Below are 26,981 nucleotides of genomic sequence, written 5' to 3'. Positions count from 1 at the left end.
AGATTCTCATGCCACACAATTTAATAGTAAAATTCATACATATTTATCATAAAATAAGCCAACCCACACTTAACATTTATGTGCTCAAAATACATTTCATTTCTTATTTAATTCATTAGAAAATTCTTTTCACTTTCATTCGTTCACTTTCACATATACATAACTATATCGACAGTCCTAGGCTCAGAAAACATAAATTTCATGGTTGGCATTTTAAACCCACATAAAAAAAAACATATATACATAAATAACACATAGTCATTTTTTATTCATGAAAAACCTGATTTAATATATAAATTTCTCCCTTACCTGGTTTCTTGAACTACACCAACAGGGACTTTGAAAAATATCTGCGGCGCTCACTCAGACCCTAAAATTAAATTCCTAATTTCAATAAATTATACCTGAATAAAATATTATTTAAGTATTTCTTAGGACCATAATAAATAATAATACCCTTAAATTTAATCAAATTCCCAAATCCCACTTTCGCTTTGGAGTAGGGCCTAGAAAATCTCAATTGAAAATTACCTACATCAAAATGATGATGATGACAACTACGACCACGTGGTGGTACTCGATCGTCGATTTAACTGCATATTAATAACGAAATTGAGAAAATGGGAAAAAATTACCTTTTCCCAGGAGTAGTGCCTAAGCCGTTTCCATGAAAAATCTGCTCTAGTAGAAATGTCGGCAACAAAACCAGGATTCCAACGGCACCTTCCGTTTCTCGATTCGCTGTAAATTCACCAAGAAATTGAAAGAGAGAGAGAGAGATAAAGACAGAGGTGGCTGGTGCAGGAAACAACTCAGGGGGGGGGCTCTGAACCTGTGCAACTCTTTTATATATTAAACCTTATCCTATACTTATTATATATATATATATATATATATTATAATAACTTACTATATATGTATATATATATTTCTCTTATTTCAATTAGTTTTAGTTTTTTTTAAAAAAAAACCAACGTAAAAAAAATGTTTAATTTAATAACTAATTATTTAATTATTTAATTAATCTTAATTTAATTTAATTTCTTTAATTTTAATTTTTTTCTTCCTTTTCCCACGCCATTCCTTTTATTTATTTATTTGCTATTTTATATTTTTTTTTATTATTTCAATCATTTTAATTTTTCGGGTCTTTATAGGGATATTTAGCTTGTGTGAAGGCAGTATCAGAAAGAGAGCTGAGGGTCAAGGAGATCCCAATGGTGAGGGACTTTCCTGATGTATTTTTCGAGGATTTGCCGGGACTACCTCCTAATCGTGAGGTAGAGTTCGTTATTGATCTGATTCTGGGGATAGCGCCGATTTCGAAGGCGCCGTATAAAATGGCACCGGCAAAGCTGAAAGAATTGAAAGAGCAGTTGTAGGAATTGTTAGATAAGGGGTTCATTCGGCCCAGTGTGTCGCCCTGGGGAGCACCGATTTGTTTGTGAGGAAGAAGGATGGCTCGATGAGGTTGGGCATCAACTACAGGGAAATAAACAAAGTGACTATCAAGAATAAATACCCGCTCCCGCGTATCGATGATTTGTTTGACCAATTACAGGGGACACAAATCTTTTTGAAGATAGATTTACGCTCTGGGTACCATTAGGTGAAAGTCAGGGCGGAATATGTTCCGAAGATGACATTCAAAACACGTTATGGGCACTATGAATTTTTAGTTATGTCGTTTGGGTTGACGAATACTCCTACAGTGTTTATAGATTTGATGAACAGGGGCTTTCACCAGTACTTGGATCAGTTTGTTGTAGTATTTATTGATGATATACTAGTGTATTCGAAGAGTCCAGAGGAGCATGAGGAGCATCTGAGTATAGTGTTGTAGGTGTTGCGAGAAGAAGCTATATGCGAAGCTCAAGAAGTGTGAGTTTTGGCCGGAACAGGTTACCTTCCTTGGACACGTCATATCCAAGGGTGGTATTTCTGTTGATCCAAGTAAGAATGAGGTAGTAGTAGACTGGGCACGACCAAAGAACGTGCACGAGATCAGGAGTTTCCTGGGATTGGCCGGGTACTACCGCAGATTTTTTGAGAGCTTCTCTAGATTGTCAGGTCCACTTACCCGATTAACCAAGTTGGGAGTGAAGTTTGAGTAGTCTAATGAATGTGAATAGAGCTTCCAGGAATTGAAGCAGCGACTCATCACTACGTCTGTGTTGATGATTCCTTTAGGAGAAGAAGGATTCGTAATTTATAGTGATGTGTCCCATAAAGGGCTCGGATGCGTGTTGATGCAGTGAGGGAGAGTGATAGCCTATGCCTCACGACAGTTGAAAGAATATGAGAAGAGCTACCCTACCCATGATCTGGAGTTGGCGGCGATTGTTTACGCACTGAAGATTTGGAGGCACTATCTATATGGGAGTAGGTGTGAGATATTTACTGATCATAGGAGCTTAAAGTATTTCTTCATGCGGAAGGAATTGAATATGAGGTAGAGGAGATGGTTGAAGCTAATAAAGGATTACGACTGCACTATCAGCTACCACTTATGAAAGGCTAATGTGGTCGCTGATGCTTTGAGTCGGAAATCAGTGGTGTGACGCCCCAATTTTCGTACAATTTTTTTAATAATAAATAAATAATCACGTCATAAATCCACAACATCCACAAATCGGCCACGTCAACAATCCTACTACCATTCATACAACCCGACCCGCATTGGGTACCGGGTAAAAAGTATTTTATTATATTCAACCTAATAGCGGAAGACAATATACACATATCAGTCAGAATACAATACCCAGATTATCAACATACATACAAATATTCACACTACCTTCCCATACTAAAAATTACTATTCAACTCTAGGGGAATTACATCTCCCCTAGTCCAAAAACTCACCCTGTGTATCAGGGTCTCAGCTCCCTACTATTACGGAGCTCTATCACCCGGTTGGTCTCTGTTCCCTGAAAAATTTAGATAAATTGGGTGAAACACATCTCAGTAAGAAGGAATAAATTATTTACAGTGTGTGGCCAAATGAGTACAATTATAATACACTTTACTTTTCAAATCACCATTTCATCTAAGAAAATACACTGATATTCACATACACATAATCATATAGATATACAACACAAGATTTTATAAGCTTTAAAATCATTTATCAAATTCAATGATTTCCAACACATATTTACTCGTGAAGTTCCTGAGAATAAAGAAGATTACCCGCCCATATAGGTAGTTTCCCTCTGCCCTAACATGTTATGCAGCCGGGTATGGCCACATCTGATACCCATTAGGGCACTCACCTTACTCAGTAAGCCCTCAGGCGGAGAGTTTCACTTCGCCTTAATTATTTATATTATTAACTCACACTGTTCCATTTCTCAATTTTATCATTCTTTATTTCTCAATTTCCATTCTTTCTTTCATTCCTCATTTTAGCCAATTTTATCATTCTTTCACTTTTCATTTACACTTTACTTTCCGACTCATGAGTATCCTTGGTATCAAATACCAACATCGTGTCTGTAACTCATGGCCACCCTGAGGATCTTTCTATACACACCATGCTTCCCCCCATGGTCAAGGTTATGCGGCCCGAATGTTGGATCTAACCGCTGTTAGCCGACCCGGTTATATCAAATATCATATAACATATCGCGTCTATAATACGACTGGCCGGCCTAATACCTTGATCCGGACTCAGGGGGCCCAACAACCCAACACAATGGCACAATTGACTATCACGCCATACGCTCCAAGAGTTCGTGTGGTTGCACTAACACCACTCGCAACGGTACCGTACTGAATATCATAATCATCCAACAGGGTTTACCACCACATACCCGCAATCATTATGCGGTATTGGCATTTCATCAATTATATTCCAGTATATCACAATTCAGTTCAATATAAATATTTTCATCATTTTCTGTGCACATTTCATCATCTCATAATATCATATATCATATTTCATGTATTTTTCACATTTTCCCAAAATACTCACTTCTCATGCAAATAATTTTCACTTATAAATAAATACCACATTTCATTATTTTCCAATATCAATAATTCACAAAATCCCATTTTCCAGGCAAAACATTTCTACTCATATAATAATAACATATTACATTATTTTTCACTAATCACATAAGTAATTCTCATCTCAATATTTTCTTAGAAATTACTTACCGTTATATTTTACACTCCAAAATACCACAATTTAACATCACTCAAATGCCACACAGTTTATCTGATATTTATATCATAATAATTTTTAGACAAAATATCATATGCTCATTTTCATATATTAATTCAAATAATAATTCTAAAAACACTGTTATAATTTATTCTCCTTACCTGGTTTACTGAGAGTCTCGCTAGAATCCAAAATTTCACGCCCTTGGCGCCCAAAATTTAACTCCTGCAATTTGCATTTTTCCCAAATTAATTAATCTATTTCTCCAAAACAATACCCATCTAGCCTTCCTTAGGCCCCATATACCTCAAATTAATATTTAGACTATTATTTAAAACACCCACTTAATTTTCTAAATTTTTCTTGAGGGTCCCAAAATTACACCTGCGGTGCTCACCCAGGCCCTAAATTTTAGAAATTCTATTTCAACCCAAAATGCTTAATATTTTAGCATTTCTAAATTAATTCTAATTAATTAAAAATAAGCTCCTTAATAACCCCCGCACCCCAAATTTGGGGTTTTGGCTCGACACCCTCACGAGAATTTCGTCACACTAGACTTGTAGAGAATCATCACTAGATTCTCGTGGTAGTGTCCGTTCGTCAATTGGACTTATATTTTGCAAGAAATTAAAGAAAAAAGGAGAAATGGCTTACCCCCAGGAATATGCTTACGTCGCTCCAACCACCGATCCGCTCTGGTAGAAATGACGGCAGCAGCGAATGAAGTCCAATGGTATCTTTGGATTTTCGATCGGGTGAAAATTCGCCACGAAATCGAGGAGAGAGGGAGAGTTTAAAGAGTTGCAGAGAAGAAAAGAAAAGAAAAGAAGAAGAAGAAGAAGAAGAAGAAGAAGAATAATAATAATATATATATATATAAATATAATAATAATAATAATAATAATTTTTTAATAAAATAAAATTAATTTTAATTAATTAATTTTTTTTTCTTTTTTTTTTAAAAATTCATTTAATTAATTAATTAATATTTTTTTTTATTTAATTTTTTAAAATTTTTTGTATTTTTTTGGAATCATTCTATTAATCTTTTATATCTTTTTTTGGGGTTTTTACAAGTAGATTAATCTATATCTGCAGTGGAGATTCAGCATCTGATTCGGATGGATCTAGAGAGGCTTGGTGTGGAACTGGTAAAGGGCGATCACCAGGAGTTCATTGCTGACTTGGTTTTGCAGCCGACTCTACAGGAGAGGATTAAAGCAGCTTAGAGGAATGATGGAGAACTAGTAGAACTTATGGGAAAGGTACAAGATGGTCAACCAGAGTTTAGCATTTCAGATGATGGAGCCTTGAGATTCCGTACCAGGTTATGTGTTCCTGCCAATCCTAAGATCAAGAGGGTCATTTTGGAAGAAGCACATCGGTCCCTATATACTATACATTCGGGTAGCACTAAAATGTACAGAGATCTCCGAGAGTCCTTCTGGTGGAGCAACATGAAGAGGGAGATAGCTCAGTTTGTGGATCAATGTTTGACGTGCCAGCAAGTAAAGGCTGAGCATCAGAGACCGGCGGGATCGTTGCAGCCACTCCACATTCCTAAGTGGAAGTGGGAGCATATAACGATAGATTTTGTCTTAGGATTATAGCCAGCATTGCATGGATAGGACGTTATTTGGGTAGTGGTGGATCGATTGACGAAGACAGCCCACTTTTTGCTGATCAGAGTTAGCTACTCCATGGACAAATTGGCTGAGTTATACATCTAGGAAATAGTTAGACTCCACGGTGTCCTAGTGTCCACAGTTTCAGATAGAGACCCACGATTCATATCTCGTTTTTGGAAAAGTCTGCAAAGGGCCATGGGTTCTCAGTTATCGTTCAGCACAACTTTTCATCCTTAGACAGATGGACAAACAGAGAGGTCAATACATATTCTGGAGGATATGCTGTGAGCATGTGTGCTAGACTTTGGAGGTCGTTGGATGCAGTATTTGCCACTGGTTGAGTTTGCGTATAACAACAGCTTCCAGGCCAGCATTGGGATGGCACCGTATAAGGCGCTTTATGACAGAAGGTGCTGGTCCCCGTTGTACTGGGATGAGGTTGAAGAGAGACAGGTATTAGGGCTAGAGCTGATACAGCAGACTCAGGATAAAGTCAGACTCATCAGAGACAGGATCAGGACAGCGCAGAACCGACAGAAGAGTTATACTGATACTCGATGGCGAGAATTGGAGTTTGACACAGGAGATCACATATTCCTGAAGGTGGCATTGCTTAAGGGTGTTGTGAGGTTTGGGAGGAAGGGTAAGTTGAGCCCTAGGTATATTGGACCATTCGAAATTCTTGAGAGAGTGGGTCTAGTTGCCTATCGTTTGACATTACCACTGGTCCTATCTAAGATCCATGACGTATTCCACTTTTCTATGTTGAGGAAATACGTCCCAGACCCCTCCCCTATGACCCAATATAAAGCACTGGAGTTGGGTGATACTTTAGCTTATGAAGAAGTGCCAGTGCAGATTCTTGACTAGAAGGAACAAGAACTACGCACGAAGAAGATTCCACTAGTAAAAGTTCTGTGGCGCAACCATGCCATTGAGGAGGCTTCCTGGGAACTAGAGGATCAGATACGCCAGAGATATTCGCACTTATTCAGTGGAGTTTAGAGCTGAGCCAGTCAAGTAAATGGAATAGTATTGTAGTTTTATTTGTATAGTGTAACGTAGGATAGATAGAATTTTTAGTTTTGAAACGTGAATGGTTTTGGGAGAATTTTGAATAGTTGTAATCTCCCAGAATCCTCGTTGTAACCACGGTATTCCTCCGCCATAAGTGAAGGTAATTAATAAAAATTGGAAATATTTTTGCTAAGAAAGTGAAATAGGGGAATGGCAAATTTCGAGGACGAAATTTTTATAAGGAGGGGAGAATGTAATAACCCCAAAAAGGGATATAGAAGATTAGTGGAATGATTTCAAATAATAATAATAATAATAATTAATTAATTAATTAATTAATCAAATTTTTTTAAAAAATAAAAATAATAATTAAAATTTATTTTTATTTTTATTAATAAAATATATTATTATTAATATTAATTAAATATATTATTATTATTATTATTATTATTATTATTATTATCCTGAAGGAACCTTTTGGCTTCTTCTTTCTTCTTCTTCTTTCTTCTCTTTTCTTTTCTTTTTGTTTACGTAGCTCTGAATTCTCTCTCTCTCTCTCCCTCTCTCCTCGATTTCGTGACGAATTTTTGCCCAATCGAAAATCCGAAGATACCACTGGACTCCATTCTTCGCTGCCATCATTTCTACCGGAGCGGATCAGTGGTAGGAGTGGCATAGGTGTATTCCCTGAGGTAAGCCATTTTTCCTTTTTTTTTTTTTTTTAATTTCTTGCAAAATATAAGTCCAATTGACAAACGGACACCACCATGAGAATTTAGGGATGATTTTCTACAAGTCTAGCGAGACGGAATTCTCGTGGGGGTGTCGGGCCAAAACCCCAAATTTGGGGTGTGGGGATTATTAAGGGACTTATTTTTAATTAATTAGCATTAATTTAGAAGTGCTAAAATATTGAGCATCCGGACGTGAAGTAGGATTTCTAGAATTTAGGGTCCGGGTGAGCGTCGCGGGTGTAATTTTGGGACCCGTAGGCAAAATTCAGAAAATTAAGTGGGGATGTTAAATAATAGTTTAAATATTATTTTGAGGTATATGGAGCCTAGGGAAGGCTAGATGAATATTATTTTGGAGAAATAGATTAATTAATCTTAGGAAAAATGTAAATTGTAGTAGTTAAATTTCAGGCGCCGTGGGCGTGAGATTTTGGGATTCTAGTGAGACTCTCAATAAGTCAGGTAAGAGGAATAAATTATAACAATCTTTTTACGAAAATTATGAGTTGAGAAATATGTGAAAATGACGTATGTTATTTTACTTGAAATTTATTATGATATAAATATCAGATGAAATTTGTGTGACATATGATTTTTATTGAGAAATGTTTAAACTGAGTTAGATAATTTACCCTGTGAAATATGTAATACTGAAATGTGTTTTAATATGAGAATTGAAATGTGGGAAAATGATGAAAGTGAAATGTGCAAGAAATGTATTCTCTGAGAAAATGAAGAAAAATGAAATATGGAAATATTTTTTGAGAAATATTGAGTAATTATGAAATAAGATATGTATATGATAGTATGAGATGAGATAAATTATGAACTGAGAAAATATCATTTAAATGATGAAATGTGTTGAGAATATTGATATTGAAATGTGAATATGTAAAATGAAAATATTGTAATGTTAATTCTGCAATATGAAAATAAGAAATGTGGAAATACGTGAAATATGAATGATAAAATGTCAATACCGCATAATGACTGAGGGTATGTGGTGGTAAACCTTGTTGGATGGTTATGATATTGAGCACGGTACCGTTGCGAGTAGTGTTAGTGCAACCACACGGACTCTTGGAGCGTGTGGCGTGACAGTTGACTGTGCCATTGTGTAGGATTGTTGGGCCCCTTGAGTCCGGATCAGGGTTATTGGCCAGCTAGTCGTACTACAAACGTGATATGTGATATGATATTTGATCTAACTAGGTCAGCCAACCGCGGTTAGATCCAGCCTTCGGGCCGCACAACCTTGACCATGGGGGGAAGCATGACGTGTATTGAAAGGTCCTCAGGGTGGCCATGAGTTACAAACGCGATGTTGATATTTGATATCGAGGATACTCATGAGCCGGAAAGTAAAGTGGAAATGAAAAGTGAAAGAATGATAAAATTGGCTAAAATGAGAATGAAAGAAAGAATGGAAATTGATAAATAAAGAATGATAAAATTGAGAAATGGAACGACGTGAGTTAATAATATAAATAATTGAGGCGAAGTGAAACTCTCCGTCTGAGGGCTTACTGAGTAAGGTAAGTGCCCTGATAGGTATCAGATGTGATCATACCCAGCTGCATAACGTGTTAGGGCAGAGGGAAGCTACCTGTATGGGCGGGTAATCTTCCATATTCTCAGGAACTTCGCAGGTAAAAATGTGTTGGAATGATCGATTTTGAGAAATGATTTTTAAAGCTTATAAAAGTTTGTGTTGTATACCTATATGATTATGAGAATGTGTATATCAGTGTATTTTATCAAATGAAATGGTGATTTGAAAAGAAAAGTGTGTTATAATTGTATTCATATGGCCACACACTATAAATAATTTATTCCTTCTTACTGAGATATGTCTCACCCAAATTATCTAAATTTTTCAGGGGACAGAGATAGGTCAGGTGGTAGAGCTCCGTGATCATAGGGAGCTGAGACCCTGACATACAGGGTAAGTTTTGACTAGGGAGGTGTGATTCCCTAGGGTTGTATTGTTTTTGGATATGAGATAGTATTCTGTATATGTGTATATGGATACTCTGGGTATTGTATTCTGACTTATATGTGTGTATTGTCTTTCGCTGTTAGGTTGTATAATAAAATAACTTTTTACCCGGTACCCAATGTGGGTCAGGTCGTGTGAATGATAGTAGGATTGTTGACGTGGCCGATTTGTGGATTTATGACGTGATTATTTATTATTGAGAAAAAAAATTGTACAAAAATTGGGGCGTCACACTTAGGGTGTTGCACTCAAAAGAGAAATTGAGTGGTCTACAGTCTGTGCAGATTGACATGTGTGAGGATTGTATAGTCGAGAAACAGAAAAGGGTTAGTTTCCAGATAAACACCCATGCCCCAAAGAAGAAGAGACTAGAACTAGTCCACTTAGAATGTGTCGGGACACAATAGCAAAATGCTAAGAATCCTCAGGTGGAGGAACCAGTAGAGCAGATCGTCGCACCACCATCTCCTACTTTAGCTTCGGAGCTTAGGAGATCTACTCGGTCCCATGTACCAAACAGAAGGTACATTAATTATTTACTTCCTATAGATGGAGGAGAGCCTGAATGCTATGATGAAGCATGTCAGGTGGCAGATACGAGCGAGTGGGAGCTTGCGATGAAAGATAAGATGAAGTCCTTCACCTCCAATAGAACGTGGGAACTAGTTGAGTTGCCCAAAGGCCTTCACAACAAGTGGGTGTATAGAATCGAAGAGGAGCATGACGGCTCCAGAAGGTACAAGTCTCGATTGATAGTTAAAGACTTTGAACAGAAGGAAGGGATTGACTACACCGGCATCTTTGCACCAGTTGTGAAGCTGACAGCCATCAGATTAGTCCGCAGGAATCGAGCAGACAAGAAGGTGGTGACTACAGAGAAACTGAAGTTGTGTTCAACTTCAGTTGGTCTTCATGTCTGAAGACATATTTTTTGAGCACATCACTTATTCATGATACTGATTGAGGAGGCGTCTCTGTCTCCAAGTGGGAGATTGTTGTAGCTATAGCTAGGAGATAGCCAGGAGCTAGAGCTAAGTTGGAAACGCGGTCCATTTATGGAGCTAAGTTGGAAACGCGGTCCATTTATGGAGCTAAGTTGGAAACGCGGTCCATTTATGGAGTTGAGTTGGAAACGCGGTCCATTTATCTCTCCATTCATTTAGATTTTATCTTGATGGATGAAACCCCCAAATTTGCAATTTAATGTATTAATTGTGTTTTAAATTTCAGCTCTATAAATAGAGGGCTGAGAAATGTAATAGATACAAGTAAGAAGCTCAGAGAGTCAGAGAGCATAGAGGATAAAGAGGAGGAAGAGGGAGAGGGAGAGAGAGAGAGTAAGAATTGTAATTTTCAGTGAAATAGTGAATATTTGGTGTGTGCTCCATGGACGTAGGTCAATATTGACTGAACCAAGTTAAATTTTTGGTCGCACATCTTTCTGGATGCTCACAGGTTCCTAACATATAGTTCTTAACCATACACATTCACGACTTGCTTCGTGAACTGCCAATATTGCTGAATGGTTTCAAGAGGTAGCGGTGATTGTTTGCTTTACAGATCGCCATGAGATACTAGTATCACCACATGTAAAGATATAACTTGTTTGTGATCAAACTTTATAAAGATCAAAAAGAAATCCAGCATCAGCATATCCTTTCAAATCCGACTTTGCTCCCTTTGGGTAAAACAAACCCATATCGGATGTGCGACGGAGATAACGAAGGACATGTTTTACTTCATTCCAATATCTCTGAGTTGGTGTAGAACTAAACCTTGCCAGAAAATTTACTGCAAAAGCTATATTTGATTTAGTGCAATTTACAAGATACAAGAGTTCTCCAATTGCACTAAGATAGGGTACTTCGGGACCAAGGATTTTTTCATCATCTTCTCAAGGACGAAAAAGATCTTTTTTCACATCAAATAAACGAACAACCATCGGGGTTCTTAATCGATAAAAATCATCCATATAAAATTGTTTCAAGATTTTTTCTATATAAGATGATCGATGAATAAGAACTCCACTTGTTAAATGTTCAACTCGAAAACCAAGGCAAAATTTTGTCTTACCAAGATCCTTCATCTGAAATTCTTTCATTAAGTAGTCAGTAGTTGTTGAGATCTCTTCTGGAGTTCCTATTATGTTTATGTCATCAACATAAATTGCGACTATAGAAAATCCAGAATTTATCTTCTTAATGAAAACACAAGGACAGATAGGATTATTTTCATATCTAATTTTCAACAAATATTCACTTAGACAATTTTACCACATTCATCCAGATTGCTTCAATCCATACAAGGATCTTTGTAATTTAACAAAATACATTTGTTGTTGTTTTGGATTATATGCTTCAAGCATTTTAAAACTTTCAGGGCTTTTCATACATATGTCATTATCCAATGAGTCATACAAGTAAATTGTTACTACGTCCATGAGGTGTATGTCAAGTCCTTCAGAAACCATTAAACTAACCAAAAATCTAAAAGTAACTACATCCATAACAGGGGAATAGGTCTCATTATAATCTATACCAAGCCTTTGGGAGAAACCTTGTGCCACAAGACACGTCTTGTATTTCACAATTTCATTTATTTCATTTCTTTTACATACAAAAACTCATTTATACCCAACAGGTTTGACATTCTCAGGTGTTGGAACTACTGGTCCAAATACCTTATGTTTGGCTAATGAGTCTAGCTCAGCATGTATTGCTTCTTTCCATTTTGCCCAATCATTTCATTATCAACATTCTTCTACAGTTTAAGGCTCAAGCTCATTATCATTAATAATTTTTGAAGCAATCGTACATGCAAACACATTGTCAACAATAATTTCATTTCTTCTCCGCATATTTTCAAATTTTAATGAGATCTCATAATTTTCGGTACCAAAACCACTTCTGATGTTGCTTCTGTGGAAATATGGAAGTGTTGATTTATATTTCTTAAAACCTTTTCTTGAGTGTTAATGAACTCTTTTGAAGTGTCACTTTTATTCATTTCATTTTTCTTTCGAAGAACAGTATCCTTTGCACCAATTGGTTTACCATGCTTCTAGCGCCCTTTAGATTCATTAGCTGCTATTCCCATTAGGTGTTCTTCAGGAACAATCAATCTAGTAGGAATATTTGTAGTCGGAACATGTGATTGAGTGACCCTTTTGGTGTCTATAAAAACATATGGCAATTGATTTGCATTATTCTGCAAATGAATTATTCTTTGAACTTCAAGTTCACATTGATTTGTGTGTGTATCAAGATTAGACAAAGTTGGTGCGTTCCAACAAATTTCTTGTATTTTTAATCCTTACCTTTTCCTTTTCCTTTTCCTAATGACGGAAAAATTGATTCAACAAATTGACAATCTAGAAATCTTGCTCTAAAAAGATCACCTATTAGTGGTTCAAGATATCTAATGATAGAAGGAGAATCAAAACCAACATAAATACCAAGACGACGTTGTGGTCCCATCTTACTTCTTTGTGCAGGTGCAATAGGAACATATACGGCGCAACCAAAAATTTTAAGATGAGATATATTAGGTTGGTGGTTAAACACAAACTGTGAAGGTGAAAACTTGTGATATGCAGTTGGTCTAATTCTAATCAAAGACGCAACATGCACTATAGCATGACCCCAAGCAGATACGGGAAGCTTTGATTGCATAAGCATAGGTCTAGCAATAAATTGTAAATGCTTAATGAAGGATTCCGATAAACCATTTTGTGTATGAACATGTGCAATAGAATATTCAACACTTATTCCTATTGACATGCAATAGTCATAGAATGCTTTTGAAGAAAATTCACCCGCATTATCTAAACGGACAGTCTGAATGGGATGATCAAGAAAACTTGATCTTAACTTTATTATTTGAGTAAGAAATTTAGCAAAAGCAACATTACGAGTTGAAAGTAGACAAATATATGACCATCGAGTGGAAGGATCAATTTAAACCATGAAATATCGAAATGGTCCGCAAGATGGATGGATTGGGCCACAAATATCTCCTTGTATTCTTTATAGAAAAGATGGAGACTCTAAAGATAATTTAGATGGAAAAGGTCTAACAAGTAGTTTTCCTTGAGCACAAGAAGTACAAAATTAATCACTAGGTAAAAGAACTTTCTGATTCTTTAATGGATGTTCATGTGTATTTTCAATGATTCGTCACATCATAGTTGAACCAGAATGGCCAAAACGATCATGCCAAAGTATAAAACTTCTAGGCTCGGAGCACTTCTGGTGCATAAAATTTGATTCAACCTTCCTTATCTTTGTGAAATATAGGCCATATGAAAAAATTGAAAATTTCTCTAATATGATCTTCTGTTTGAAACTGTAGATGTAATAAAAAGATATTTCATATCTCCTTTCATTTTTTATTTCAACATGATATTCATTGCAACGTATATCTTTAAAACTTAGTATATTTCTTCGAAATCTACTAGAATACAATGCATCATCAATATACAATTTTGTCCATTTGGAAACATAATATGAACTCTTCCAAAGCCCTCTATTACATTTGCAGAGTAAGATATTGTATTAATATTAATTTCAGCTAATGTTAATTGCAAGAAATATTTTTTAACACGAAGAATTGTGTGAGTCGTGCCACTATCCACCAAACACATGTCATCCTTCATTTTATCAAGTTTATTTTGTATGATCTAGTAAATGAAAAGTAATAATTAAGAATTAGAAAAGATAAAAAAAAAATATTACCAAACATATTATATGTAAAACTTTTAATTAAAAAATACATAAGTTAATTTTTTCAAAATGACATAAACATAAAGATAATTTAGACATTCCCAATCAAATGATCAATTTTGTCACTAGGATCCTCTAAAAAATCAAAAACATCAAAATCAACATCCAAAGGAGACTCATACTTAGCATCAATGGGTTCAGATAAATTCACTTCAGCATTTTTCCCTTTTCCTTTTAACGATGCCTTATAAAAATCAACTAGGTATTTAGGAGTGTGACATATTCGAGACCAATGACCTTTTGTTCCACACCTATAGCAAATATTATCATTATTTTACATTTTGTTATTTTGTTCAAAGCTTTCTTTATTCTTTGTCCTTTTTCCTTTGAGTTTTTTCAGTACCTTTGCTTTCAAACTTTGAAGGATAATCATCACGGGTCCAACAATTTTTCCTATCACAATCCCTTTTACTACCATGACATCATCCACGACCTTGAGAAAAAATCACATTCACTTTAGGAAATGGTGTTGAGTCATTGGACGAGATTAATAATTTTTCAACAAAAATTCATTATTTTGTTCAATCACAAGTAAATAAGAAACTAGTTCAGAATATTTTGTAAATCTACGCTCTCGATATTGTTGCTGTAAGAGCACATTCGAGGCATGGAAAGTCGAATATGTTTTTTCTAACATATCATCATCGGTAATTCTTTTCTCTACATAACTTCAATTGAGAGATAATTTTAAATAAGGTTGAATTATATTCACTTATAGTTTTAAAATCTTACAATCGCACGTCTATCCAATCATATCAAGCTTTTGGAAGAATTACTATTTTTTGGTGTTCATGTCTCTCATTTAATGGATCATTAATAGTAAGGTACTCAATTTTCAATTCTTCGTGTAAATGGTCTCGAAGGAAAATCATTACCTTTGCGCGATCTTGTAGGGATGTTTGATTTCCTTCTTCAATTGTACTTCCAAGATTCATAGCATTAAGGTGAATCTCAACATCAAGTACCCATGACAGATAATTTCTTCCAGAAATAACAAGAACAACGAATTCAAGTTTTGTAAGGTTTGACATCATAAAGTCATTTTGAAAATAAATAAAAATTTAAAATTAGGCATATATTAAATGAAAATATTATTCTTACATATATCCCAACATAAAAATGTTTAAGGGCACGTACTCAAAATAAGAGATATAATTAACATATAAATATAGTTTGACGAAAAACTAAAGTTATATAGATAACAAATGTTAAAGAAAATAAGATTCTTACCTTAAAATAATAATAACAAAACTTGTTAAATCATTACAAATTTGATCGTGCTGATAACATGTTATAAATAAAATAAAAGAAGAAAAATAAAAATTTGAAACTATAAAAATTCAACAATCTAATTTTTCAGAAACTAAATGTTGCTAATCTTATTATTATCACATTTTATTATAAAACATGTCCGTATATAGTTGATAATATAAAGATTAATCACATAGTTCTAACCTATTATTTACATATTCATCTACATACATATACATGTTTTACAACAGGATTCAATCAAGCCCACCATGAGCTGGTTCCACCCGTTCCAACCTAACCCGACCCGCATGCCAGCAGCATATGTGCCAGTGCCGGTGCGAAGTGCGAGTGCCTAGAACGACGTTGTACAGAAGGGGCTCTGTTAACGGGGAGAAGAGGAAAATGGAGGCTCTGAGAGCTTCCTATGGAGACGCTTCCTCCGACTCCGATTCCAATTTCGATTCTCCTTCTCCACCACCCACTCCAAATTCAGCGCAGAAATCCAATTCCGAAGCACAAACTTGTCTGCCGCCGCCTCCTCTCTCACTCCTCAACCCCCCCAATTCCCTCGGTAAGCACAATTAGCTTTTGGAAGGTGCTTCAATCGCTTTCAAAAACACAATTATCTTTGATTTTTGCTGCGAGAAACTGGAAAACACACTTTCAAATGCTGCTACTTTATTTGTATTTAGCCACCAACTGTTTGATATTTTTGTTAACGAAGGGACTAGTGATTACTTGCGAAGTGGTCAGACGAGTCGGGTCAGGAGCTTTCCTCATGTTGAAGGGAACTACGCATTGCATGTATTCATCCCAGGTTCTTTATTCCTTTCTGGGTTTTGGTCTCACTTCTTGTTTGAATAGTTTTCAGCGCGTTCTTGCCTGTTTAGTCTGCTTAGATTGAGAGATTACGCTGGGTAATCCATTGTTTCAGTGAATTTCGTAACTTGAATGAACTTATAAGTTATCTGATTCATTAGGGATACTAACGCAATTCTATTGTGTATCAATTGTTTAATTTGGTTACGTGTATTTGGAAAAAATGCTTATCAATTTAAAATTGTTCATAACCTTTTGGAAAATGTTAGCCATACTCTTCCTACTCAAAATTATGACCGACAAGTATTGTCACATGTTAATAAGATCCTTTTTTTTTTTAAAAAATTTCTTGATATCAAGAATTTGGCAACCCATGGTAGAATGACACATCAGTGAGTCAAAACAAGGAGCATGTATCTCATTCCTCTAAAGTTCGTGCCTGATTCTTTTTACATCTTTGGTGAGGGGCTAAAGAAATTGGGTTTATATGCCTCTGGGAACTTTTCTTGCAAGGGTTCTTCTTTTTCTTTTCTTTTTTATTTTATAATTCAGATGATTTGCACGCCTAGTGCTAGTATTTTATTATACATTCATTTCTTTGAAAAGCAAAAACTTCCTAAAAAAACTAATGAATTTTTCTTGGATTGTGATCCTGAATGAAATAAAATATCAATACCTTTTACTTGTGCTTCAACGGAAAAGACCAAAGAAAACTGTGTCATCAGATATGTGTGTCTTTTGCTTTAGGAGTTTGGAGACTGTTCACATTTGTCATTCATTGCCCTTTTCTCATGGAGTATGAGGAGTAATTTGTAGTTTTGATGAGAATTGATTTTGTTAACCTTCTTTCATTTTGGGAATTTTGAGAATGAGTAGGACAGGAAAGCTTTGAGGAGACATATAATTTTTGCCATTGTTTGCGCCCTTGAGTGGATAGGAATGCTAGAAATTCTAAGACTTCTCTTTAATAGTGGAATAGGATTGCATTGCTTTGATACCATTGTTTTATAGAAATTTTTTCTTTTCTTTTTGTTGTTTCCTGGAATAGTTAGAGGATGCCTTGTCCTACATACTGCATTTCTGTTTCTCTCTTAATAAATTTCTTTATTTATCATGAGGAGGGGGAGGGGGAATAAATTTGTTAGATGTCGTCACTTATAAATGAGTGACATGAACTTAGCAGAAAAAGGTGAAAAGAAAAGCTCTCAGTACTCAATAAACCATCCTGAGTGTTAGTAACGTTAATAGTTATAAGCAAATAATGGTTTATGTAGAGAAACATGTTTGGGGACACCCCTGTCATGGGAGGGACTCATTTAGGAGAAATAAAAAATTTTCCTAGAACTTTAACTTTCCTGGCATTCCTCTTTATTTGTGCAGTTTCTACCTTCACAATACCAATGCTACCTTTGATGCCATCCTTGTATTTGGGGCCGCTTCATTTGTCCTAAAGGGCCTTTCCTGTGTTATCCATTTTTTATAGTTGTGCTGTTGTCACATCTAATGAAATGGACCACATGACTTTTTTTCTTTATTTTTTTGTGTGCTGAGGATACTAAGCTTAAGATTTTATTTGTTTTTGGGTAATATTTTTTGTGGCATAAAATCCCTTTCAAAGTAAAATTGATAATGTGGAAATTCTAGATTTTCCAATTGGTCTTTTTCTTTTGTTCTAGTGAAAATATGGCAAATCACCACAATGTACGCTGCCAATAGTGTGACAAGATGATCGTATGTAGTGCCGTCAACACCATAATCAATTGTGTAGGTAGAGTTAACCTATATCAACCATTCGATTGAAAGTACACTTCATTAGGTTCCCAAAATTGAAAAATAAATAAATAAATAAATTGCAGTTCTTATTAACCACTACTGAACTTTTTTTTTAAAAATGCCTGAAAAGCAGAGACCTTCATCCTCCCCCCCCCCCCCCTCCGGGGCGGTTTTTTCTAGGCATAAGAGACCTTTTTTACTCGTGAGAAAGCTAATAAAAGGGACTGCTTGGGTGGGGTGGGGGTGAAGAAATTTATAAGCAATAGTCAAGATCAAAGGTGTTGCTTCTAAATACTTCTTAGTTTTTTTTAGAAGTTACCTTCAATCTTACAAACATGGGACATTAATGGACCGCCTAGTAAATCCAACACTGAAGGAGTCATGTTTAACTGAATTTCATAAAGTTTGTGACTCTAGAATTTTTCAATAACAAAACTTGATTTCAACATATTTGATATTGGGTTGAAGGAAAAACTCTGGACCCTGGCAAGCATATAAGCCTTACCAATAATTTAGCTGTGCAAATGGAAACTAATTTAGATTGGAGAGGAATTGGAATGAGGAGTTCAAGGTGAATGAATTGCTACTTTCTAGAGTGAACATCACAACCAGTAACAACCGTTCTAGATAGGATAAATTTAGGATTTTTCAATTGTTACTTCTATAAACCCAGGCATTACAAGAACTTAAGATATTAGATTCAAGTCATTAATCTGTTAGGAAAAATTACTAACTTAATCCCTATCACTATTTTTTTTTAGTTTGTATGAGGGAAAGAAATGGAAGAATTTTTTAGGGTGAGGAGATATCTGAAAGCTTAAAGATAGATGTTGAAAACACTACTAGACTGCTTCACGGGCATGCCAAAATGGATATGCAGACAGTTATAGATGTTTTTCTTATCATATAAATATGCTTTGTGTTTAGGTTGGCACTCCCTTGGTTTTCCTTGATGAATTATTCAGAATTACTTGCAGCAATATGAGGTTTTTGTGAGTAAGATAATGGAGTCGCATGCTTTTGCTTTGTTCTGCCATCAGGGAAGAACTAGTCAGAAGCCATTGAAAAATTAGACACATAATGCAGTTACCTGCAATGTTTCGTTTGATATCCTTTGCATGGCTATCTCAGAGCTCGATTTTTCTGTTGGGATCTCGTAGTTTGGATATTATTCTGTGGCTAATTTCAACTTAACTTTAATGTTTGGGAGTTAATACAGCAGTTTAATAGATAGTGTGCTTGTAGTTCATATACCATCTACGTCAAAGAGGGAGATGGCCAGGTTTTTGAAGAAGGTTACATCACTTATGCCTGGTCTTCATGCTGTTGATGTTGACATTCCACTTAACATTCTGTGTAAAGATGATCACAAACTTGATGAAGTTGCCTTAGGAAGAGAATTTCACATAAGTTTGGGGAGAACTGTGCCAATCCGAGTGCACCAGATTGACTCAGTTGTGACAATGCTTCGCCAAAAGCTTCAGCTCCAGAAGCGGTCAGTTCTATAATGCCTTTTACTTTGTACATTTTAGTGCAGTGGTAAGGCATTGCACAGTTGGCCTGCTGGATCAATTTCTCCATCAGTTGGATTTAAGATATTTTCTTTTGTGATTGTAAGACAGTTATTGGATTGACTTTAGTAGATGGGAGGTTTTTGTCAATGATGAGCAAAATCGGTCCTTCCTATCAATTGAAGTTATTGCAGGAGGCTTAGTAGAGGTATGCCGGCTAGCTTTCTTTTGACAATTTCTCTTTTTGTCTTGTTTGTTTTCAAGTAAATTTGTTAGGGTCTCTCCTAGCAAAATCATTTGCAAGGGCTCTTTAAGGTCTTCTTTTTGATGTTATCAATGCATTATTTAGTAGTTTATGGATTGTGTTTCTTCCATTTCATGTTGTGAAATTGCCTCTTAATATTATTATTATCAGCATAAGCCAATATATTAACACCACATTTGCGAACATGGGGTTTGAGTCTTGGATTTGGGATTTTGTGGATTTTGACGAAAATAACACAAAATTGTATTGAATTTAGTCAAATTTCACACAGTTCCAATTCCAAATCCATGGCTTAAAATCCATACTTCCAAACACCAAATAAGAAGTCATTGTATCTGTGAGTTTTGGGTGTAATTGTTGACATGTTGGTTTCCTTGCTATTAAATTGGTACATCCATTAAAAAGGAAAGCACAAGGTTGCCTACAATACACAAAGGTGGGCAAATGTTTGCAAAAGTGAACATAGTGTCAAAATGTTAGGAAAATATTTAGGTATATGATTGGCATGGATGCTAGAAAAAAACAAAAGAATGTTTGGGTCTTAAATATGAAGGAAAAAAATGGGGAGCAAAACTTTTGTGCTATCAAGAATCAACTATAATGGTGGTTTTCCTTTGACACATTGTAGATGATAGAGTTAGGGTTTGGTGGGGGAAGAGTTGGTTTGAAAGGATGGTAAGGTGACAAAAATGTGAAAAAAAAAAAAGTTTGTCATTAAGGTGGGTGATAAGGAGGAAGAATGAAAATCTCTAGAAGGCAATTTAGATGTCCAGCCTACAAGAAAGTAACAAGCTTAGTAACGGAATGCAACTGTGCAAGTGTATTCAAATAATTCTTATCCATCAATGGTAGGTACTTTTACTCGCTGTACTTGGCAATGAGGCTTTAATTTCTGAATCCTACTCCATCTCAAAAACAAGAAGACTATTCTAAACTCATAGTTAAAGAAGGAAAAGACTCTAGTTTTTTAAAACATATACAGAGGAATTTCAAATATTCGTATCTAAGCACCTGGTTAATTTATCAGTAAGTAACTATTTTGATTCTTATTCCTATTTTAGGCATCTAAAGTCTTCAACATGGCAGTTCAACCTTTCTCCCATAAAATTTCTTTCATAAATAGCCCTCCTCTTTTATTCTAAAATGTCTACCGAATTACCCACAAGGACTTGGGTTATATCATTTATGCCATGGGGCTGGTATTTTCATAGGGTTGTGTCCTACAATAATATAGAGACCTAAACAAATAATATACAAAATGCATGATTAAGGAAAGCATAAGCATATAGCACACCATCAGGCAATTAAGGGCTTTAAAAATTTAAAATCCAAAGGTTGTCACAATATAATAATATACCGTATTCTTCAGCGCCTCAGAGATAGTTTTATCTTTCCTGTTTATTATTGCATCAAGCCATAATCAAATTGTGGATTTTTTCCTTCATTTAGTTATTCATTCAGGTATTTATTTTTTAGTTATATGGAAGATTGTTTAGATCCATTGGGTGCTGAGGTTTGTCTAAATGGCAAGATTATTTCATTAATTTTATATGCTGAAATTGTTCTTTTTTGAAGTTCCACTCTCTCAACATGATTCTGAAATTTTGAATTAATTTCAGATTACGAAGCAAATTCGACTGGTTAATGAGGTTTATAAACTTCATAATCTTCCTGAATTTTATAAGGTGAGGCTGATTATTTTCATGGTTATTTTGCCAGTTGATACCTTTTATTATGGTAATTAGAGCAATAATTTTGCTAGGACATATTATTCCTCATATAAGTAATGTGCTTTATTGGTTATTGATTGTAGGATCCACGCCCTCATATATCCATTGCTTGGGCATTGGGTGACATAAGCATTAGTTTAAAGAGAGTGGTCGAAGAACTGAAGAAGGGATTACTGCAAAAACATATTTTTACCTGCAAATTCAATGGCATTGAGTGTAAAATTGGTAATAAAACCTATAAAATATGTTGATCTCCAGGGGAGTCATCTCAAGTATATACTTCAAAAATTTGCAGTGGAGTATTTGTATTGTAGGGATTTTTATTTCAGTTGCTAAACTTTGTCGCCAAGGTTTTGTTAGCTTATTTGACTCTTATGATGGCTCACATTTGCAAACACTAACTTGTGCGAGATAAACTGCTTTGTGTATAATGGATGGGTAAACTATGATATTAAAAGTAAAAAGCAATGATTTGAATACTTAATTAACAAAAAATAGAAAGAAAGCCAGCGAGGGATATTTATTTGCAGCTTGAACTGAGGCATAAGGTGAGCTTCTCAACAAGTTTTGTAACACACAGATCTCAATCTATTGTTGCTTCTATTTTGAACTGCTATCCTTACTGAGTCTGCAAAATAATGTGTTCGAGATCTAGGGTGTCAGGCATCATACATTAAAAATTGATCAACAACTGTTTGCAACACTATTTAACTACAGCATCCACCCTTTGCATCACTTCCCCTTTTCAGGGTTTCCACACAGGCATTTTATCTTGCAAAATCTGTGAGCAATGGTTCTTTCTGGCTGAGGCAGCATTTGAGAGATCACATTGACGGCATCTGATTTAAAAAAGTATATTATAATAGCCCCAATCACAAATCGAGCACCAATTATACTTCTGGTTATTGTACTCTTCTAGTGAACTATCCATCCCCATCCTTTCAAGTGATTTTATGTTTGAGACAAGTTCAGGAAGCCTCCTGATGTGTAGTCTTGCCAACTTGACAACAAGAGAAACGGTTGAAGGAGAGACAGATGTAAGCAGAGTGACAAAAGTCCCTACTCCGTTTTCATTAGGGGTAATGGTAGCAACGGCAATGCCATATGTAAAGAACATTGCTACCATGCAGATTTGAAGCTCAAGTGAAGTGGGGATTTGCTTGTGAGGATTTTGATCATGAAGAGAGAGACAAAACCCTAATGAATTGAAGAGCACAAAGAAGCAGAATGAAACAGTGCTATAAGAGGCCAAGATGGACTTCCCCGCAAAGTTTGCTCCATTGGTGTTGGGACTATTGTTTTGGTTAGGTCCTGTGCTAGGGAGTGACAATGTAATGGGAAAAAGGGGGAGAGAGATACTACTATAATTGTATTCTCTAGGGATTTAGAATGAATATATGATTATTTGTGTTAACGTTTGTATGGTTATTCTCTTGGATTTGAATAATACAAGTAGTCCTTTTTATTATGGTGTTTTGTTGCCTTAGATTGTGATATACCTGATTGTTGTAACCTTATTCCGTGTATGTAAATATATTGCTCGTGTGATATCATATTGTTCCTTATTTCTCTTGAGTATTGAGACTCACCTGATGCTCGTGCTTGTAGGCTTGAACGTGTGAGATTTGGTTGACTCGTTGGGGGAGAGCTCTCAACGAGTGTTGCACGGCCCTTACTTGAGTCCCATTTTGGGGGTCTGTGAAAGTTGGTATCAGAGCACAGTATGTGCGAGCACCATGAGTGGTAACATGAGAAACAAGTCAGGAAAAGTTAAGCACATTGAGGCACTTGAGACAAAACTTGTAACCTTGGAGACAACGTGTTGTGAACTCCAAGGGTTGGTGGCAACATTGATAAAGGAGAAAGGCGTGTCAACGGAGCTTGAGGCCGTTGAAGAAAACCCCTAGGGGAAATCTCTATGAGGTATCAAAATTTGTAGAGAGACTTAAGAAACTTGAAAAATTCATTCCATGTGTAAGATCCTTGGAGAAAAGGCCAATAGAGCTTGAGGCCTTCTAGAGGAGTATCGAGCAATTGGAAGCCTTTGAGAGTAGGCTGGAACATATTGAGGGCATATTGCCATCTCTTTCATCCCAACGAGGAGAGCCAATAGAGCTTAAGGGCTCCTTATGGGAGCTAAAGGATAATTTTGATTTCCTTGCAGAAGATGTTAAGGAGTCCATCACTGCTTTGAAGGAAGATTTGAAGGAGATGGGCAATGTCCAAAGTGTTGTGGACCAAGTTCAGAGGGATTTACAAGAGATGACGGTGAAAGTGAATGCAGTGGCACAAATAGCCCAAAGGCCGATTGCAGATCCAAGTGAGGGTTTTTGATTAAAGGTACCATAACCTAAAAGTTTTGGGGGTACGCAAGATGCAAAGGAACTGGATAATTTCTTCTTTGGTATGGAGCACTACTTCATGTGCTTATAAGTGGATCTAGAAGCGGACTAGGTAAATATGGCAACTGTATACCTGGTTGGGGATACTAAATTGTGGTGGAGAACTAATTAGAATGATATTCAGCACAATAAGTGTGTCATTAACACTTGGGAAGGGTTGAAACAAGCGTTGAAGACCCAATTCTACCCAGAAAATGTAGAGTACATAGCACGGTGCAAAGTAATGGAATTGCAACTGACCGACTCAATAAGGAGTTATGTTCGAGAATATCAGGCCTTGATGTTGGACATCATAGACATAACCGAATCAGACAGGTTATTTCATTTTCTTCGGGGTTTGAAGACATGGCTGAAGAATGAACTGCGCCGGCAAGGTGCTAGTGATCTCTCTGCCACCTTCGCTACTGCTGAACAGTTGGATGATTTTTCAAACAATTCTGGGAAGCGAAATTTTCCCATGTCCACCAATAATGATTCTAGGCCCAATAAAGTGTATGAGCCTACAAATGGGGGAAAGGACAGGGAGATAAATAGTTCTTGGAAAGATAAAAGATTAGGGAGTGGAGGGGCAGACGAACAGGTGGTGGGGAGCGTCGAGTGCCAAGTCTCATGTTTCCTTTGCATGGGACCGCATTGAGTGGCGGAATGCCCTGAACGAAAGACTTTGAATGTTCTAAAGGCCCTTCGAGGGGAAACCGAAACCTCGACAGCAACCTTAGAAAAAAACAGAATATGGTGGGAGCATTGAGATTTTTAGGGGCATTAAAGTGCCAAGTAGCTACCAACAAGTCTCAGGAGAAGGGGAGAAGGGTTTAATGTACGTTGATCTACTTGTGAACGGAAAGAAAATTAAGGTCATGATTGATACAGGGGCCACCCATAATTTCATTACTGATTCAGAAGCTCAACAGTTAGAATTATAAGTAGATAAGGATGTGGGGAAGTTGAAAGCAGTGAATTCTCAAGCGTTAACCATGGTGGGAGTGGCACCTAAAGTAGCCTACCAAATGGGATCGTGGTTTAGAACAATTGATTTCACCGTGACACCCCACAATGACTTTGATGTGGTATTGGGGATGAATTTTCTTAAAGTGACATGCTCAATGCCGATCCCAGCTGCGAATTGCCTTGTCATAATGGGAGATACACCTTGTGCGGTTCCCACAGCGTACAACACTTTCGATGAGAGGAAGTTGCTTTCAGCCCTCCAATTCAAGAAGGGAGTAAAAAGGGGAGAACCTTCTTTCGTGGTTCTACCGGTAGTTTCAGAAAATGAAGAAATAGGTGAATGTCTAGTTGAAATTAAGGAAGTTTTAGAAGAGTTGAGGGAGGTAAATCCCAGAACAGCTACCCAGGGTTTTACCACCTCGACGACAGATTTACCACGAAATTGAGCTTTTGCCAAGGGTAAAATCGTCAGTACGTGCTCCTTATCGAATGGCGCGCCTGAGTTAGCTGAACTTAGAAAGCAACTAAATGATCTAATTGCAGCAGGATTCATCCGCCCATCAAAAACACCTTTTGGGGCCTTAGTGTTATTCCATAAGAAACAAGATGGAAGTTTGCGTTTGTGTGTAGATTATCGAGCTCTTAATAAGGTGACGGTTCGCAACAAGTATCTCATTCCACTAATTGTCGATATTTTTGACCAGTTAAGTACAGCTAAATATTTCACTCAACTGGACTTGAGATCGGGATATCATCAAGTGCGCATTGTAGAGGGAGATGAACCTAGGACTACTTATGTCACCTGGTATGAAGCATTTGAATTCCTTGTCATGCCTTTTGGGCTAACAAATGCACCTGCTACCTTTTGTTCTTTAATGAATCAGGTTTTTTGGGACTACCTTGATCAATTTGTGATCGTTTACCTTGATGATATAATGGTTTTCAGCGCATCCTTAGCAGAACATAAAGATCACCTTCAGTAGGTTTTTCAAAAACTCTGAGAAAATCAATTATATTGAAAAGGGGAGAAGTGTGCTTTCACTCAAAAGTGTATTAAATTCTTGGGGCATATTATTGAAGAGGGCCATATACGGATGGATTCAGTTAAAGTACAAACCATCAATGAATGGCGAGCACCTACATCCGTTAAAGAATCGTGATCCTTCTTGGCGCTAAGAAATTTTGTCTAATGTTGAGATTTTGATTGAAATTGCTGTTTGGACACCACAAGCTACCTAGGTACCCATTATGGGATCAGGTCATAACATAATTCAGGACTTGATGTCTTGATTTGACAATTAAATTGAGACATGGAAAATTAATAGATCAATCTGGTCAGGACTTCTATTAGAACTGTAATGTAGGATTAGGTTATGGGCTATAGAAGGAAGGGATTATAAGGCTCAAAATTATTATAATTGAAGGTTCTGCAATGGTTAAAATCACCTTTGGAAGTATTATTTTTCTAACTTTCCCCCTAGCACTTCATTCTCTTTTGCTTCATTCCTTTGAACAAGTGAGTGAACTTTCATTCATCTTCTTTTGTTTGCCCACTTTCATTCTGATCCTATCTTTTCGATCTTCTTTTGACTCTTTTTTTTTTTTTTCATTTTCTTTTGATTTCTCCTTTTTTCTTATTTTCTTCTCAATACCCTTGAAACTACCCCGTGGTGCAATCTGAATTGTATAAATAATCTAACGGTTAGATTTTAATCTGACAAGTGGCATTTAATAAAATAGGTATTTAACTGATTGTTTAAATTTGAACAGATGTAACTATTTATTCAAATACACACCTTTGTAACTACTGGGAATAGGCATAATTCTGTCTATTTAAAGACATAATTAACTCCGAGAATCCTATAGAAATATTCAGTCATTCTTTCCTTCTCTTTCTTTCATAAGGTTTTCACAAATTATATCTTCATCAATTCTGGGTTCTATTTTCAGCAGA

The 26,981-nt window shown here is 36.1% G+C and overlaps 1 protein-coding gene across 1 annotated transcript; it reads left to right on the top strand.

Annotated features, from left to right (window-relative positions):
* The first annotated feature begins 15,823 nt into the window (after positions 1-15,823).
* Positions 15,824-22,074, top strand: LOC131159732 (uncharacterized). The gene is made up of 6 exons (XM_058114873.1): positions 15,824-16,150; positions 16,304-16,396; positions 19,417-19,666; positions 19,794-19,890; positions 21,567-21,632; positions 21,761-22,074. Exons 1-6 carry the CDS (start codon positions 15,901-15,903, stop codon positions 21,926-21,928), a joined length of 924 nt encoding a protein of 307 aa, XP_057970856.1. The 5' UTR covers positions 15,824-15,900; the 3' UTR covers positions 21,929-22,074.
* The last annotated feature ends 4,907 nt before the right edge of the window (positions 22,075-26,981 follow it).

The sequence above is a fragment of the Malania oleifera genome, chromosome 7 (assembly GCF_029873635.1).
Source record: "Malania oleifera isolate guangnan ecotype guangnan chromosome 7, ASM2987363v1, whole genome shotgun sequence".
In the NCBI taxonomy this organism is placed as follows: Eukaryota; Viridiplantae; Streptophyta; class Magnoliopsida; order Santalales; family Ximeniaceae; genus Malania; species Malania oleifera.
The sequence above is the reverse complement of the archived record's forward strand: the minus strand, read 5'-3'. Positions and strand labels throughout refer to the sequence as shown.